The sequence below is a fragment of the Haemaphysalis longicornis genome, unplaced genomic scaffold, assembly GCF_048455015.1.
Source record: "Haemaphysalis longicornis isolate Haplotype H1 unplaced genomic scaffold, Haemaphysalis longicornis Haplotype H1 scaffold_9, whole genome shotgun sequence".
Lineage (NCBI taxonomy): Eukaryota > Metazoa > Arthropoda > Arachnida > Ixodida > Ixodidae > Haemaphysalis > Haemaphysalis longicornis.
Genome location: NW_027526460.1, coordinates 8,715,637 through 8,732,639, shown reverse-complemented (window position 1 = coordinate 8,732,639; position 17,003 = coordinate 8,715,637). Strand labels below are relative to the sequence as shown.

General features: G+C 50.6%; 1 protein-coding gene across 2 annotated transcripts in view; it reads right to left on the bottom strand.

Annotated features, from left to right (window-relative positions):
* Positions 1-16,531, bottom strand: part of LOC144152020 (protein SSUH2 homolog) — a 56,543-nt gene extending 40,012 nt beyond the window's left edge. Inside the window, exons 1-2 of one of the 2 annotated variants that reach the window (XM_077683206.1) lie at positions 16,326-16,531; positions 4,864-5,030 (exon numbers count right to left, since the gene is read on the bottom strand). In XM_077683206.1, the coding sequence (XP_077539332.1) occupies positions 4,864-5,030; positions 16,326-16,342 (184 nt within the window). In that variant the 5' untranslated portion in view covers positions 16,343-16,531. Of the gene's footprint in view, positions 1-4,863; positions 5,031-16,052; positions 16,075-16,325 lie in introns of those variants that run through there. The other variant, XM_077683207.1, reaches the window with a different exon arrangement.
* Between the last annotated feature and the right edge of the window lie 472 nt (positions 16,532-17,003).

Genomic DNA, 17,003 nt, shown 5'->3' with positions numbered 1-17,003 from the left:
CCCGGCACTTTCCGTAACTGTTAACGACGCGACTGACTCACGATTAAACACTCCCAGTCAGCGAGTCCGGACCAAGATGGAAGCATCGGCGAACTGTGAGAAGAGCTTGCCAACGTTTCCGATGTTGTGCTGAAAGGAGTGCCCTTCGAGGATTGCCTGAGTGTCGACGACGTCGTTGCCTTCACTGTGAGCCCCTCGGACGCCGACACCATCGCCGATGTCATCGCTGCTGGCGCTGCTGGAAGCACCGAAGAGGCGGCGGATGTCGCGAGCGGAAGCTGTCGATGCTTAATGAAGCGCTTTCGGCAGTCAATGTGCTCCAACAATATTGCTTCGATATTGAAGGAGACGGACTGAAACTGGTGCAAATAATGTCTCATGTATAGAATGCTGTGCTAGTTGACGCCGCCAAAACGAAAGTGAAAACAAGAATCACCGCTTTTTGGGAAAGTAGATAGTTACAGCGGAAAGTAGCTTAATTACTTGCAATAAAGATATTTTTCTGTATGGTAATTGGATACCTTATTATGTTCGTTTCTGCTTGCGGGGATGGAAGGAGAAGGGGGTGGGGGTGAAGGGGGGGGGGGGCGTACTGCGAACTCGTAACAAAAAACTCGTTATAGGCGGCTTCGGCTATTTCGAACTATTGGATATATCGAACTAATCGTGAGGCATATATAACCGGGTTTGACTGTAGCAGTGAGCAGACAACGGCGCCACCACCCATTACAGCGAATCACTGCTCTGCACTTCCGGCAGCTTTCACATCGAGTGGAACGGCTTTAATTTTTTTCGTCAATTCCCCCGACACGCATAAAATCAGTACGCATTAAATATCTAAGCATGCGACAGAGAGAGAGTAAATGTTTATTGAAAAAGGAGAAGAGGTCGGCCTGAGAAATTGATCTTGGGCCTGCTACTTCCCTCTGGGGGGAGGGTACTGGGGACAGAAAGAGAAAGGAATGAATATGGAAGGTATGGGGAATGACAATGAAAGCGACAAATGAACTATGTACAAGCAGTAAACCAATAAACGTCTCACGTGCAACGGGGCGCTGAATCAGATGACTACAGTTCATGGGTTCCCTTTTAAGAGTAGAGCTGTTTAATCTTTTAGTTCCGCTGTCCAGCTTTACAGACAAAAAATGCCAAGAAAAATTTCCGGAAATTCAGCGAATTGTCTACTAAAGCGCAGCATTCCTATGCCTATTCCTATTCCTAGGTATCCACGTCTGCAGGCTATTGACCCGCACTATGACTTCCACTTTCCACGCGGCCTCAACAAGCGGTGTGAAGGAGTGTTGCACCGACTGCGCCTAGCTTACTCGAAGTTTTAAGCTTAAGATAGATTGGGACGATTCCCTCTGTGCCCGACTTGCTCCGTGCGTGAGACTGTAAATCATTTGTGCGTCTGCCCTCGATTCGCTTCTGCGCGAAGAATAGCAGCGAACTCCCTGTCTCGTGTACGCCATGGAGGCAGGCTCGAACTTTGCCATTTGCTTGGGCCCTGGGCCAATAGTGCTGATAGTACCTTGGGGACAAAAGTTCTGCTCCGGCTCCTACGAGACTCTGAACTGGGCAAATCTCGTTAGATCATAAGCAGTGCAAGTGCCTTAACTCAATTTATGTATTCTTTCGCGCTGTGGTGTTTACTACGTTTTTTTTAGGAGGAGGGTTTTTTTTTTTGCACCGTTTACATGCGTATTTTGATTCAGATTTTACATTAACCATTTCCTTTTCAAATGTAATTTATGTCGACACTGTGCTGGCAGCATTCCCTTGTTTCTCCTTTTTTAACGTTTCTTGTTTGTTTCCTCCCTGCTGTACCCCTAATGTCCAACATTCACCCCTCATCTTTGCAGTCATCTTCCACCTGGCGTAGCAAGCCTTGTCACCAGCAGGGCTGATCTCACCAGTTCACATTAATCTCTCTCTCTCTCTCTCTCTCTCTCTCTCTCTCTCTCTCTCTCTCTCTCTCTCCTCTCTCTCTCTCTCTCTCTCTCTCTCTCTCTCCTCTCTCTCTCTCTCTCTCTCTCTCTCTCTCTCTCTCTCTCTCTCTCTCTCTCTCAGAAACATGTACAGTAGTGAAGTAAGCTTTAAAGCGGATCTCTGCCTAGCATTTTGTAGCAATACATGGGTCTTATGGAGGTACTTAATACTGGGTATTCATACTCTTATATCAGACTACTTATACTGCCTCTAAAAAATCTCTCCCATCCAATAAATTTGTGTGCAGTAATGAAGCCGACTTTAGGGTTCGGTGTAAAACAGAGTGACTTGCGCATTTATCACCGAATTCCCACTTCGGAGTTTCTACGAATTTTTATAGGCTAGTCTATTCGCCCCTCAACCTTAGACCACCCCCCAGACGTACATTTCACACCAACCGCACCTATCCTTCTCCAAGTCACTCATTGAAGCACTTGTGCTGTTTTTTTTTTTTCGCACCCTTTCCCTCGCGTGCAGGCTAAGACTGGAACGACGTTGCCCAACACATGTTGCAATTACTTGCCATTAACCTTTGCTGAAAATGTAACCGGTCACCCTTTTCACTGAATACATGTGGCAATGTTTTAAAGCGAAGCTTTCTACCTTTACCACCCGACGCTTCTTTCGTGGCGTGCGGGACAAGAGACTCCCAACGCGGCTGCGGAGGGAATTCACTCACGGAGCACAGTGCAGGTGGCGCGGCGAATTCACCCAGCGTTCCCCGCGTGCTCACGCCGGTGGGCGCACAGGCACGACCCGTCTTTGTCGCCTGCTTTAGCAAAGATTGTTTTGGGCCTGTTTGGGCGCAGCTTCGCGTCCATTGCGCGCTTCTTTCGCATGGCTTGATCACATTTTTTCGACAGCACATCCTGGGTAACCCGGACACGACGGACACGACGAAACTATAGTTTGTACATAGTCTGTATGTATACATACAGACATCTGGCCGCTAGCTTTTTGCACACTTCTTGCCACGAATGGGACTCCGTTCTCTTAGTTGGTGAATACCAATTCGGTTGCATTTTAACATGTATTACAAAAGGCGAACATAGCAACTGGTTCTGATAAATAGCGATTATAAGAATTCCCTCAGCTTTCTCGCAATTCTCAAAGTTACTAAACTAACTAGTTTAAATCGGTATAAATGGGAATCACTAAGCTCGCATGCCGAATCGTTTCGGTGTCCGCGCTTGTGTTGCGCAGTGATGTCGCCCCGAGCTAGCACATCCGGACAGCTAGGTTTCGCTGTCTCACCCTTCGAATGACGCTCTTCTCCGTTTTCTTTCTGCCGACGCACATCCGGGCTACAGCGGCGGCGTCCACCGCTCTAGCCCGGCCGTGACCGACGCTACTGCGTTCGGGACGCCGCCCCTGGGAGTTCTAGGTAACGGCTGGCAGAATCCTTGGTTTCACTCTTTGTAGAGCCACGTGTGTGGATTCAAGTGACGTCGCATGGGCTGTGGGTGTTGTGTTGTGGGTGTCGTTTACAGCTTTGCTTTCCAACCACCTTCACAGCGTGGATTGGAACCAATTTTTTTTTACGTTCTGTTCAAACCACTCCCTGTAGAATACCCGTCATGTGGGGTTTATAAGAAAAAAAAAATATTATGAAAGTTTTTGTCTTGCTTGCTTGTTTCAGGGTGACCAAAGATCTATACCTGGCTTCAAGGTGCAATATTTATCAGAACAAATTTGTCGATGGCCTCTAAGCATGCGGGAGAGATACTACTACTGCTCAATTAGAGCCAAGATTTCAGTCCAGAATGCAGAAAATGAGAAATGTGTATACTGTTTCATAGATCCAGCTCCAAAGGCCAGCGCAGACTACGCGCCTTAATCTCACATATCTTACCGTGTGCCGGCGTCTCTCGATGGTATTCATGGACCAGCTCTCTTGGTTAGCTAAATTGCTTAAATAACTGTCCCGGTACAAAGGTGGGACCAGGGTGCAGGAGCGGCCTATAAAAAGAAAAGCCACTGAGCTCTGTGAAAATCAACGAGCGGCGAAACTTCGTTGCACACCACATAGAGGTGACACAGTAACTAATTGCCGTGGTTGAAGGCGGTTAAACCACGTTTGTCTAGCGACAGCTCGGTTTCCGCGCCGACTGCGCGCAGTGAACGCCCACGCAATAGGTGACCGGTAAAAAGCGCAAAGGCTCACGGGTATGTACGTCGTCTGCTCCCGCGACTTCCGGTTCCTGCCCTCCCGTAGTCCGGCGGCTTTCAGGAGCGTGTGTGCGCGTTGTTTGTTTGTCACATGGTGCTTACCTATAGATAAACCACTAGTAGGGTCAATCGTTGTTATTTATGGAATTCCCGATGCACGAGTATCTTTTTCCCCGGTGGAAACAGGCAAACAACAAGCACAAACGCGCATGAAAGCCGACGGCGTACGGGAGGCCAGGAAAGCTCCCGAACCGGAAGTGGCGGCCCTCCGCGGGAGAAAACAATGTACCCATAAGCCTTTGCGCTTTTTACCGCTCTACTATTGCACTGCAAGAAAAAACACGCATGCTGCTCGGAGCTGTAGGCGCTAACGGGCAGTGAACTTGTATGCACCCAGCGCTCCCTTGCATCGTTTTCTTGTGACGCCCTTTCCACACCCTCTCCTCGGAACGAACCAGCGATCAGGCGCTTTCACTGCGCAACTGCACGATGCGCTGGTTTGACCTTGACTGAGCTTGAAGGACAGATTGACGCTACGAGGAACGAGACGTTTTATGGGTTTGATCTGGCGTACATATTCTTCACTTTAAAGAATGCTCTCTTACAACGACCGCTTTTGAGCGAAGCAGTTCCCTCCACTAGTCCTTGCCCGAGGATGGGCGCCCCGTGAAACCCTTTCGAGAAGCGTGCTGCCCATATACTGACCATTGCGCTGCAGACAGGCGGTCTTGGCGGGGGGCTCCTGGCCGTGGCGGCCGTTGTTCTGGGCCACGAGGGGCGTGAGTGGGGGCGGTGGAGACGACGGCGGCACCACGCTGGGCGTCCACGGGGGGGCCGATGGTTCAAGCGGCGGCATCACGTACAGGACGCCCCTGCACCACAGCGCCACACGTCACTGGCTGCTGCTGCCTGAAGATGACGGCCTCCGCAGCGAGACCGCGGTGACAGTGCGCGCAGGAAGCACGTTTTTTGGAACTCACCAGTCTGCCGAAGTCATGTCAAAACCGGGGTCTTACGTGCACAACTTGTTGTGGCATAAATTAGACCTAAATCTCTACAACCCCTGACATTCCTAGATCGTGAATTCTGAATTGCCTTGGTGAGCAGCGCTAAAGAGTTCGTCTACTGTATTGCGCCTGAAAATCCCGGCTTGTTTAGAAGTAGCCGATTGTTCCCGCTTCCCGTAACACGGTTTCCTTCGCAATGATGCGCTGGAGGGAAAATAATCGCACACAGTGTCGGTGCCTGATGTGCGTCGCTAAGAGAATGCCACTTTGTTCGGGTTTACTTGGCATAACGCTTGACTTGACGCAGAAGATCGAACACCTACGCCCAGGACCAATCAGCCTACAAGTGCTCCTTGGCCCCTGGCACACTCCTTCAGCACAACGCAAAGCACTAAAGGCGTTGTTTGAATACCTGGACGAGATCGGCGTCACTGAACTGATTTAAACTACTGAGAACATGACGTTCGTCGAACTGTTCGCACAAACTACATGATGCCCGTTTTTTTGTGTGTTTTTTTTTTACTTCTTCTCTTCTCTTTCTTCTGCCCTGTATCTATAGGGCCTTTTCTACCCTCCCCTACCCATTCCCCCGCCGAGTAGCATGTCGGTGGTACGATTCCGGCAAAACTCTCGGCTTTCTCCTCTAATAAAGAGCTTTCTCTCTTTCTTGACGCAATGTAGACTCGACCGCCGCAAAGGGCAAAAAAAAAAAAAAGAGGAAAGAATAAATACGCAGGTAGCGTGGACACTTTACTGAAAGCGGGAAAAAAAAGAAAATTGCGATATGCGCCTATGCGGTGTTGAAAGTAGGCCCCATTTCAAGGAAGCAAAACCGAGGCGAATGCAAATCTCACGAACCAAGTAATTTCCTGTCAAGGACTTCGCACCAAGGATCGGGCCGAACGGTGTGTGCGCGTGTAGTCGTGCGTGCTACGGAAGGCTCGGGCCACAGACGTTAACAGTGTACAATGTCATGATTAACAGTTCAAGAAGCGCGCAACGCACAGCGCGAGAGACAGATTTTGCTATAAAAAATTACACCTGAGCAGAGTATAAATAGGAAGAAGAAGAAAAGGGAAGAAGTTGAAGCCAGAACGCAGAGACGGGCTTTAAGTAACGACTGGAGGCAGCCGCAAAAGAGGAGCAAAAAGAAAAACAGAAAAAGAGAAACTGCCATAAAAAAAGGAGAACTGAGAAAAGTTTTCAAAGAGCTTGAGCGTCTAGGCGCACCACCTGAAGAGCGCATTGAAATGGGCAGAAGAACGTGTAACTGTGAACTGTCACTAATGCACGCAGCGGAAAGCTGTAAGTCGAAACAGAAAAAAGAAAGAAATGCGTCTTCAAATTTCCAAGCACACGTACGGCCCGTAAAAAAAAAGTGAGAGAGACAGGGGACACCCAAAAAAGGAGGATGGTGACCACATATAGTGCATGAAAAAGGTACAAGTCAACTAATCCAACTGGTAAGTGCACCTCACCAAACATTGTTGCAGAATACGTTCACGGTAATATAAGAAAAAAAAAACAAAAAAGACAACAATAACGGAGCTACAAGACCTAATTGTATAGCAAGAATTGAAAAGTGGCCCTATAGCCTTTACTCTTTCATAGGATAGCTCATGATAACATATCTTCAAGAACAGGAGAGAGAGAGAGAGAGAGAGAGAGAGAGAGAGAGAGAGAGAGAGAGAGAGAGAGAGAGAGAGAGAGAGAGAGAGAGAGAGAGAGAGAGAGAGAGAGAGAGAGAGAGAGAGAGAGAGAGAGAGAGAGAGAGAGAGAGAGAGAGAGCCGTCCCGTCACATTTTCCGCGACAACGAGTCTGCAGAGAGCAGGGAAACGAGGTTGTGTGCGCGGTGACTGTACGTGCACCGCTGCTGGCCTCCGTACAGGACAGTGACCATAGCGCGTGTACTGACGAGACGTGTCGAAATCACTCTTTCAAACGCACGCTGCTGCCAGCATGCGCGCATTGCAAAGACACACGTCGATGACACGCCGTGGCCACTTCGTAGTTGCTTACCAGCCACTAGTGCTATGCTGATTCCATCAGGGCACATCATCACCAACATCGACATTATCGTCACCCTGCTCCTCATCGTAAACAATCTTCGGGTACCCTTTGCTCTATCAAGACTCCAGATGTATCCCACCCGCTTCTATCACCGTTTTGCATTTCTGCTCTCGTGATCCCGTCCTTCGGTAGCCCCCCGCTGCTACTTGTCCGCCCCTCTTGTTGCCCGTCTTTTGTGTCACGTACACGTCGTGCTCGAATCCACTACTTTTGCCTTTTCTGACCCTGGCTTTTGCACCCCTGCCGACGCTCGTGGATATGTAATACACCCACACACAGTGAGCTCCCGTTGAGACGAAGTCGAGAGGACCATGCTAATTTGTTCGTCTTATCAGAAATTCGTCTTAAGCTGACGTTTTTTGCATTGTGGGCGTTACAAGAGAGCAAAAGTGTTGTTCGATTTAACCGAGTTCGGCTTAACCAGAGTCTACTGTATATGTAGTTCTGTAGTAAACAGTAAATTTTATACATGTTTCCTCAAAAGGAAAAGAAGGAAACATCTATTATTAAAAATTTCAAGGGGGGGGGGGGGGGGCGTTGAACCCCACCACTGGTTGCGCCACTGAACGGTACTTATACAGAACCTACACTTTTTTTCTTTACAGCCGAAGGAGGTGGAGAGCTACGCGGACGCGTGTTCTCCCAGGCTTGTCTCGCCGTATGAACTGTGCGCAGTCCGCAGAAATTCACATTTTAAGTTTAAAACACCGAAACCTAACGCCGTGCACAAGGGTGTTTTTTATAGTGTGCCTTTGGCAATAAAGCCCCACCTCCCAACACACACACCTACACTCCGCCGCAGAGTTAGGTGTGCGACCAACCCATAAGCGGCAACAGAATGCGGCCAACGTATTGGCTGGAGACGAACTCGCGCTCCGTTACACACCCGTGCATTTCTGGGCCGTCGCCAGCGCCTACCCCCCTTCGTACTGGAGCTCAACGCAGTCCGTAAGAAACAGCGCGGTGCTAAAGATACGGCGATGCTCAGCAGGCTTGTTTTCACGAAAGGTGTGCGCCCGACATACGTACTCACCCCATGCGGGGCGCGAGCGGCGAGCGTCGGCATACTTGAGCACGCGATCCAGGCGCGCATGCTTGACTTTAGACGCGTGCTTACGAAACGATGCCACGCAAGCGGTCAGCTTGCGTGAGTCACGCCGGCAGCGTCGCATTCGCGGGGGAAGGCCTTGCGAGGTGTACGCGCGCCTTCGTTTGGGTCGCGTCTGCCGCGTGGGAGGCCCATCTTTCGACCTCGCCGGCTAGACCACGGCGCAGTTGTCGGTTGCGTTGTCTCATCTTAGAATGTGTACACACAGTTGAGAAAGAAACCGAGAGGGAGGCGTTCCTCGCTCATCCACGCGATCAGAGTAATTATTGATATCTCCTTTTAAGTGCCCCAAACCATCCACCGCCGGCGGCGGCGGCGGCGGCGTCGGCGTCCGCAGTGCTCCTCTATATTTAAAAAAGGAACAGCATCCGGCGCCAGGTTTCGATCCGAGGACTTTGCGGCCGCAACGCGACGCGCTACCGACTAAGCCACGGACGCCACGCTGATATCAGCGTGAGTAACGCGCCTTATATCTTTAACGCATTCAAACTACGTCGTCAGCGGCGTGCGTTGGCGACTCAGCGGCGTTATAGCGGCTTGATAACTGCGTGGTGTACACGTGATACTACAAACCCGATGGAAGAGGTGGAAGAGAAGGCGGCGAGGCGGTGGGCTGCGGGGGCCGAGCGCAAGCGCCGCAAGCGGGCCGACAACCGTGCATTCGCACTTTCACATTCTCCCCCTCGGGGAAATGCGGGGGAATTTTTTTATTTATAAATTACCGGGTAACTAATTACTCCCAGATTGAACGACGCATTTGCGATACACATCCTAAATGTTACTGGTGCAGAGAAAAATGTAACCGAACATAAGTCATCATCATCATCATCATCATCACCAGCCTATCTACGCCCACTGCAGGGCAAAGGCTTCTCCCATTATTCTCCAATTATCTCGGTCCTGTGTCAACTGTGACCAATTTATCCCCGCAAACTTCTTGATCTCATCTGCCCATCTAACTTTCTGCCGCCCCCTGCAACGGTTGCCTTCTCGAGGGATCCACCCTGTTACCCTTAATGACCAGCGGTTATCCTGCCTTCGCATTACATGCCCTGCCCACGTCCATTTCTTCTTCTTAATTTCTACTAACATGTCTTTAACACCAGTTTGCTCCCTGACCCACTCCGCTCTCTTCTTGTCCCTTAATGTTACACCTATCATTTTCCGCTCCATTGCCCTCTGAGTCGTTCTCAATTTAAGTTGAACCCTCTTAGTGAGCCTCCAAGTTTCTGCCCCGTAGGTGAGTACCGGTAAGATGCAGCTGTCTTACACTTTCTTCTTCAGCGACAATGGTAGGCTGCTATTCATGATCTGAGAATGTCTGCCATATGCACCCCACCCCATTCTGATACTTCTAATTATCTCTGCCTCATGGTTGGGATCTGGGGTCACAACTTGGCCTAAGTAGATATATTCGCTTACCACTTCCACTGCCTCGCCACCTATCTCAAACTGCTGTGCTGTCCCGAGGTTATTGATCATTACTTTAGTTTTCTGCATATTAATTTTCAGGCCCACGGTTCTACTCTGTTCGCCCAGTGCGGAAAGCATGCTTTGCAATTCGTCCCCCGAGTTACTTAGCAAGGCAACGTCATCAGCAAATCTGAGGTTACTGAGGTACCGTAAAAACCCGCGTATAATACGAGGTTTTTTTCCAAATTTAACTATGTAAAATTTGTGCCTCGTATTATATGCGGATCCCAAAGTTTTCAGCCGAAAATTTGCACTTTCGATTTCGGTTTCAGCGGAGGGTCCGCCATCTTGCGGTGGCGTTAGCTGGCTGCTGCTTGTCTCAGCCGGCGCCATTTTGATTGTTTTGACCACGCGAAGGATCGGCACGTTCACCGCAAGTCTATCACGATGTCGCATGCACGAAGGCAGTATTCGGCTGTAATTAAAAGAAAAGTTATTTTATATGCCGAGATTATCAGAAATTGCGCCGCAGGACGGAATTTTGGCGTCACCAAAGGCAGCATTCGCGGGTGGAGAAAGCAACTGGTGCTTGACTGGATAAGGTCTGTGTGGTGTGGGCGGCCTGGAGCACTGTTGGGGGTTCCCGTCAGTGCTCGTGTTGGGCGCCTTTCGCTGCCACCTGGCCGATTCCGTGAAGAAGTTGTTGCGCGAACCCCGCACCGAACTCATTGTCATTCCAGGAGGAATGACATCCCAGCTGCAACCGCTAGACGTTTGCATGAACAAGCCTTTTAAAGACTGCAACAGGTCCTGCTACCAAGAGTGGATGAGGTCAGGAGACCCGTAAGTGACCCGTAAGTGGATGGCTGACGCGGGCTTCTTCAGCGGTGCTTTGTGGCTGGATCGCGGATCGCAGCATCCCAGAGGAGCTCGTCAGTCGCTCTTTTAAGAAATGCAGCATCTCGAACGCCCTTGATGACACTGACGACCACTTTCTGTGGGAAGGCATTTCCGACAAGGCGACATCGGGAGACAGTGCCAGCGAAAACTGTCAATGACTGAAGGGTAACTGCAGTGCAAATAAATGTTTTCTGTGCTCTTTACCTCGCACTATATGCGGATGAAAACTTTTTTTCTGATTTTGCTGTCCTCGAATTACACCTCGTATTATACGCGGGTCCGTATTATACGCGGGGTTTTACGTATTCTCCATTAACCCTTACTCCCACCTGTTCCCAATCCAACGTTCTGAATACTTCTTGTAAGCATGCTGTGAATAACATTGGAGAGATTGTGTCTCCTTGTCTGACACCCTTCCTTATAGGTATTTTACTGCTCTCCTTATGGAGGATGATGGTAGCTGTAGAGCCATTGTAGATATCCTCTAGTATTCTTACATAATGCTCATCTACCCCCTCGTTCCGCAATGCCTGAATGACTGCTAGGGTTTCGACCGAGTCAAATGCTTTCTCATAATCTATGAAGGCTATATATAGGGGTTCAGTATACTCAGCGCACTTTTCTATCACCTGATTGATCGTGTGAATATGGTCCATTGTTGAATAACCTTTACGGAACCCTGCTTGTTCTTTAGGTTGACTGAAATCTAAGGTTGCAGAGATTCGGTTAGCGATTACCTTGGTAAATACCTTGTAGACGACTGACAGTAAGCTGATCGGCCTATAATGTTTCAAGTCCTTCATGTCGCCTTTCTTATGGATTAGGATGATGTTCGCGTTCTTCCAGGATTCCGGTACCATTGCGGTCATTAGGCATTGCGTATACAGGTTTGCGAGTTTTTCAAGTACAATTTCTCCGCCATCCTTCAAGAGGTCTGCTGTTACCTGATCCTCACCAGGTGCTTTGCCCCTTTTCATTTCTTTCAAAGCCTTCTTTACTTCTTCGGTCGTTACTGGTGGGATGTCTATCTCCTCTGAACTACTGTCTCGTTCGGCATTATCCTGTAGGTCCTGGCTACTGTACAGATCCCTATAGAACTCCTCGGCCACTGTGACTATTTTATCCCTATTTGTGATGACATTGCCTTGCTTATCCTTAAGTGCATACATCTGATTTTTCCCCACGCCAAGACGTCTCTTCACTGCTTTCAGGCTACCTCCGTTCTTTACAGCGTATTCGATCCTCTCCATATTATGCTTCCGTATGTCAGCTGTCTTACGCTTATTGATTAACTTCGAGAGCTCGGCTAGTTCTAACATAAGTAAATCATCTAGAATAGAAGCTGGATACCTGGGCTTACCGCTTCACGAAATTAAGAACCACCAAACCACCCGAGAAAGGTATCTTCGGTGCTGATGTTTTTATCCAGTTTTTCATATGCAAGGCGGGGTCATTATCGTCAGCAACAAGCTACTCTGTGCTCTACGCAGGATGATGGTCCCTCCGGTATTTCCAACTGCGCCTATCCCGGGCTGTCCGAATCCATTGTTTGCCCTGATCCGATCCCTCCATCGAGCTATCCGTCTTCCGCGCCTCGCAGCCAGTCCCCGGTCGTCTCTTTGTTAGCTGGGATGTATGCAGGCGAGCCCCCAGCTGGGCTCAATAATATCCCCAGTGCATCTCCTTTCCTTTTCACTCGAACCACTTAGTAGTAGTTGTTAGCTGGGAAGTCCATCCCTTGTCCGTCGCCTGTATTACACGCCTCGCCCAACTCCACTCCTTTCATTTAACCTCAGATCATCCGCGCAAGTTTGTACCCTAATCCATGACGCTCGTCTCCTATCCCTAAGCGTTGCTCCAAAATCCTTCTTTTCATGGATCGCTAGTCCACAACTTTGCTTTCAGGGTGTTCAGTAAGACCCCATTTCTGCCCCTAAGAGGACCATACGCACTGGTTGCGCACCGTTATTCTTAGTGACCGGGATAACTTGCTGCTCGTTACTTCAGAATGCTTCTCCAACGCAACCCTGAATTCTTTTGTATCAGCACTTACAACTTGCCCTAGATTAATCCATCCACCTATATAGGCTGAACTGCAAGCCCTCAGCTTGGACGCTCACCACAAATTTCTATTGCTTCCTTATCCTTAACCCTAGAATTGACCGAGTTCTCGCTATTTTTCGCTGCTTCTCTAAGCGTTTTTACTCCCGCGCCACGGATTTGGCGAGTTGCTAATGGGCGTTCTGGAAACCGGCGGTCGTTCCAGCGATTCGGAAATCTAGGCCTGAACAATAACACGGCGCTTCATGCCTTGGCGGAGGACTTCGCTCAGACGCCTATGCAGCTTGTAAATCAGGGAGGAAGTCCGACCTTCTCTTGTCCGCGTGCGACATGAATCGGCCCTCAAACTCCGGGTGGTTCTGAGCAGTGTATACGCCGAAGCAACCAAATGCTTCGCAACTGCAACTTGCCATCAAAGCGTATATAAAAGACTTCAACTGCGTTTGGGTAACACGCAATAATCTCATCGCGGAGGCTCGCATGGGTGGCACTGGTGCTGAAACCTGGAAAAGGGTCACTGCTACGATCACTCGTACCGGCCTATTTTGCCTAAATCTTGTGCATCACAGCTCATGAGAAAGCTTGCGTGCCATGGCGGCTCGAAACGAACCAAAGGGTACAGTTATCTTCGTGTTGTTCTTTTCCCCGAGGCTTCTCCTCCAAGCCGCAGCAGCGCTGAGGATCTGACCCCGGGTATCCTCAACCGACAAACGCAGCCTCCGATACAAAAAGTGCACATTTATTTACAGCCCGGCGGGCGATTAAAAAACAGTACTCGCGCGGAGCCCAAAGACGACGGGCCGAGCTCTCCTGCGCCCGGACCGCGTCTCTCGATGTCGTCTCCTTGTCTTCATCTTCCCTCTACCCTGACGCTGGGGGCCAGGGAAGAGGGAAAAGCGAGCCCTTCGTGGGGGTCCAACCCCATGTGGTGGACATTAACGCATCCGGTGTGAGCAGGCGCGACCTTCCACGGAATGCACGGCGTTTCAAGGCGGCGCGCGACACGTGCGTTTCATTTGTCCGCTGCTCGTCCCACGGCCCGCGCCAGTTCGTGCGTCGAAGCGCCCGAAAGGTACCGCCGTGCGTGGATCGTTTCGATCAACGTTTGTGCGCGCAAGACAGTGTCCCGAGCGCCACTGTCAACAAACCGCATCAAACAGCAGCGAGCGTGTAGACTGTCAACACTAACTCTGCTTTGACGTCTATAAGGCGCATCACGATGTCTTACGAAGTTCAATCATTAAGAGCTTCCAGGAAACTGTAGTCACGAGGAATCTCCGTTTCGTGCAGGCTCTCCTTACGGGCTGCGCCGGGCAGTGTTATGTTTCCTACATGCATTAATGGGCTAAAGCTTCCGGCCTTAAGCTTCTCGAGTCTTTCGCCTTTTGTTGAGGGGGGTGAAGCAGAAAGTGTTGATCTCCGCTCGGTTCGATAATTCACGAGCAATCTGATTCACTGGTTCGTTCCCTTCATGTCCTGGGGCCCATAGACTTTCTGATCAGGCCCTGGTGATCAGAGGGAGCTGTTCCAGTGGGCTGGTCAAGTTCAACAGCATGTCAGCAGAACGTGCAACTAGGTTTTCGCCTTCACATTCTTAGAAAGCTCTAAGCAATCGGCCTACTGGAATTCTTGCTTCACGCGGAAGTTATTTATGGCCCCCACTGCAGTGGACGAACAGCAAATCATTCCTGCTTTAAACGAAGTTTCACTTATAACGAAGTCAGTTTCCTGTCTCGCGGGAACTGGTTATGACAGAGGTTCACCTGAACATCGGGGAAGTGGAAAGTTGATTGATTGATTGTAGGGTTTAACGCGCCGACGCAACGCAGGCGATGAGGCGCGCCGTAGTGGAGGGCTCCGGATTAATTTTGACCACCTGGGGATCTTTATCGTGCGCCGAAATCTCGTACACACGGGCGTTTTTGCTTTTCGCCTCCATCAGAAAAGCGGCCGCCGCGGCCGGGAATCGAACCCGCGACCTCGTGCTCAGCAGCGCAACGCCTTAGCCACTGAGCCACCGCGGCGGGTGGGAAGTGGAAAGTCGGATACGTTAAGCGACTCCTGGAAAAATAGTTCCGACTTTCAAAAAATATTTGAACACGCATTGTTCACAATCATTGACAAACAAGAAAGTCCTCGCGGGACACAAAAATGTCTCGAGACTGCGTGCATCCCTTGAGGACGCCGAGACAATGACACTGTCTTGCGTGAGCCTGGGGAATTGGTAAAAAAATGACGAAACGGCCTGGCCAACAATCATAAAGGGCTCCCTCCCCACTCCCACTTGTTTAATCCCCGCACCCAGCCCAGGCAGAGCTCCATTATGTTCACGCAATGTTCACGAAACGGGGTCACGGTCCGCGCGCAGCGCAGCGCTCGACCGCCGCGCGTATGCTGTACACGCGTCGCTCTTCTCCTACCGATGAAGAGAAACACGACTTCCCGGCGGCAGCGGCAGTCGGGGCGCCGACACCGGCAGATTCATTATCGATCTCGTGACGTTCGGCGAGCGCTGCCCAACGGAAAAGACCGAGCTTCCTTCACCAGCGGCCAATCATAACCCCTCCGAGCAACGTAGCGCCATGGGCCGGCTGCCTGAAGCAAAGCAGATGTTGGCGCAGTGCCTGGCAATCGAGATACCACACAGCACGCTCCGCACCCCTTACCGCAGCCAGTGCCGAAAACGCCCCGTTCGCATTAAATGAACACACACCGTCCGAGCTCTTCTATTGCAACGGCAGAGCACATGCGCATGGTCTGCGCTGGTGGAGAGAGAGATCATTGTTGACATCTGGAGGGTCACCGCGCAACGACCCCTGCGAAAATTGTCGAGAAACGCCCACCATCGTGGCACCCAACTGAGCCTACTGGCGAATCTACGGCTATTAAATGCGGCTAGCTTTGTGGGCACGGACAGAAAGGGAAAAAGAAACCAGCTCCTGGCAAACCAGTAAAACGTGTATGAGGCTGTGCGCTGGTCGCAGCTGTGCACAACACGAGCGCCAGGCACTAGCAGCAGACGCGCCCAAAAAACAAACCTTTCCCACGTAGTTCCGAAACAACATGTTCGTCGCCCACGCTCAAACTCGTGTGCACATCATTCGCATCGCCCGTAGCGCTCCGGGGACGAGAAGGAAACGGAGCGACGAAAGGGGGAAAGCCGTCCTCGCGAGGCGCGAGATTTTGTAACTAAAACGAGATAAAACAAGCGGACATCAGATGCAAAGCTTCGCTCCGACGTAGTTTACGGAAGAGATCCTAGCTGTGCACAGCAAACACACCCAAAGTCCCCCGCACAGCCTCTGTCAAGGGTGCGCAGGGTTCAAACGCTCACCCGCGGCTCGCGAGCAGGCTCTAATGATGTCATCGACCTAACGCAGCAGTGTCTATTAGCACGTCCGCATCCGCAACACGGCGGGAGGGCGGCACGCAGCTGCGCCGAAGGCGTTCGATCTAGACGTGCACCCTCGTGCAAAGAAGAAACGTTTCGTTGAGATGCCGGTGGCCCTACGATGCGGAGCGCTGGCCGCTGCTGCCGGGGATGCGAGCGTACGATCGGGGGCCGCCGCCGCGTCGTTCAAAAGAATGGACGGATTGGTTTACCCACCTGGCTACTGTGGCCATCTCCGCTTATCCGAGTGGTCCGAGGTCTTTTAAGCGAGACTTCTTGCTGACAGGCATGCTCACGACACTTCCTCGCCCGACGTGTAACAAACGAATAATTTTACATTTTGAAATCGCGAGGAACAATCAAAACGACGGACATCCTCGCGGGGCGAGGGAACGAAAAAAAAAGGGAAAAAATAGGCCGCGGCTGACAAGTGAGGGCATCTGGCGCCGGCGCGGAGAACGATACCCGTCGCGCAGGTTTTTGGCCTTGTTTTTTCTCCCACCCGGCGCCACTTGCAGGTCATCGGCACGGCGAAAAAAAAAAAAAAAAAGGGGGGGGGGGGCGAAGATTAAGCGGGAATAATAAATGAAGCCAAGCTTTCGCTGCCTCCGGAGGCGCAGAACAGAAACGCGTTCAGCGCGCGGTGGTGCAGCCTGCATTTTATTCCGAATGATGCGTGATGAACTTCAGAATATCCGGCAGCGCGGAATTCTCGCCTCCTCTCACGACTGAGTTTGGGTGTGCGATTATTTTTTTTTTATTCTCAGGATGTTTGTATGCTACGCCAAACTCAGTAGTTGCAGATTCTGTTAGTCACATGGCGGCATGAAATTGACGTGAATGAGCTGCTTCAATTAAACTATATATCATTGTCATGCACGTAAAAAGCGACGA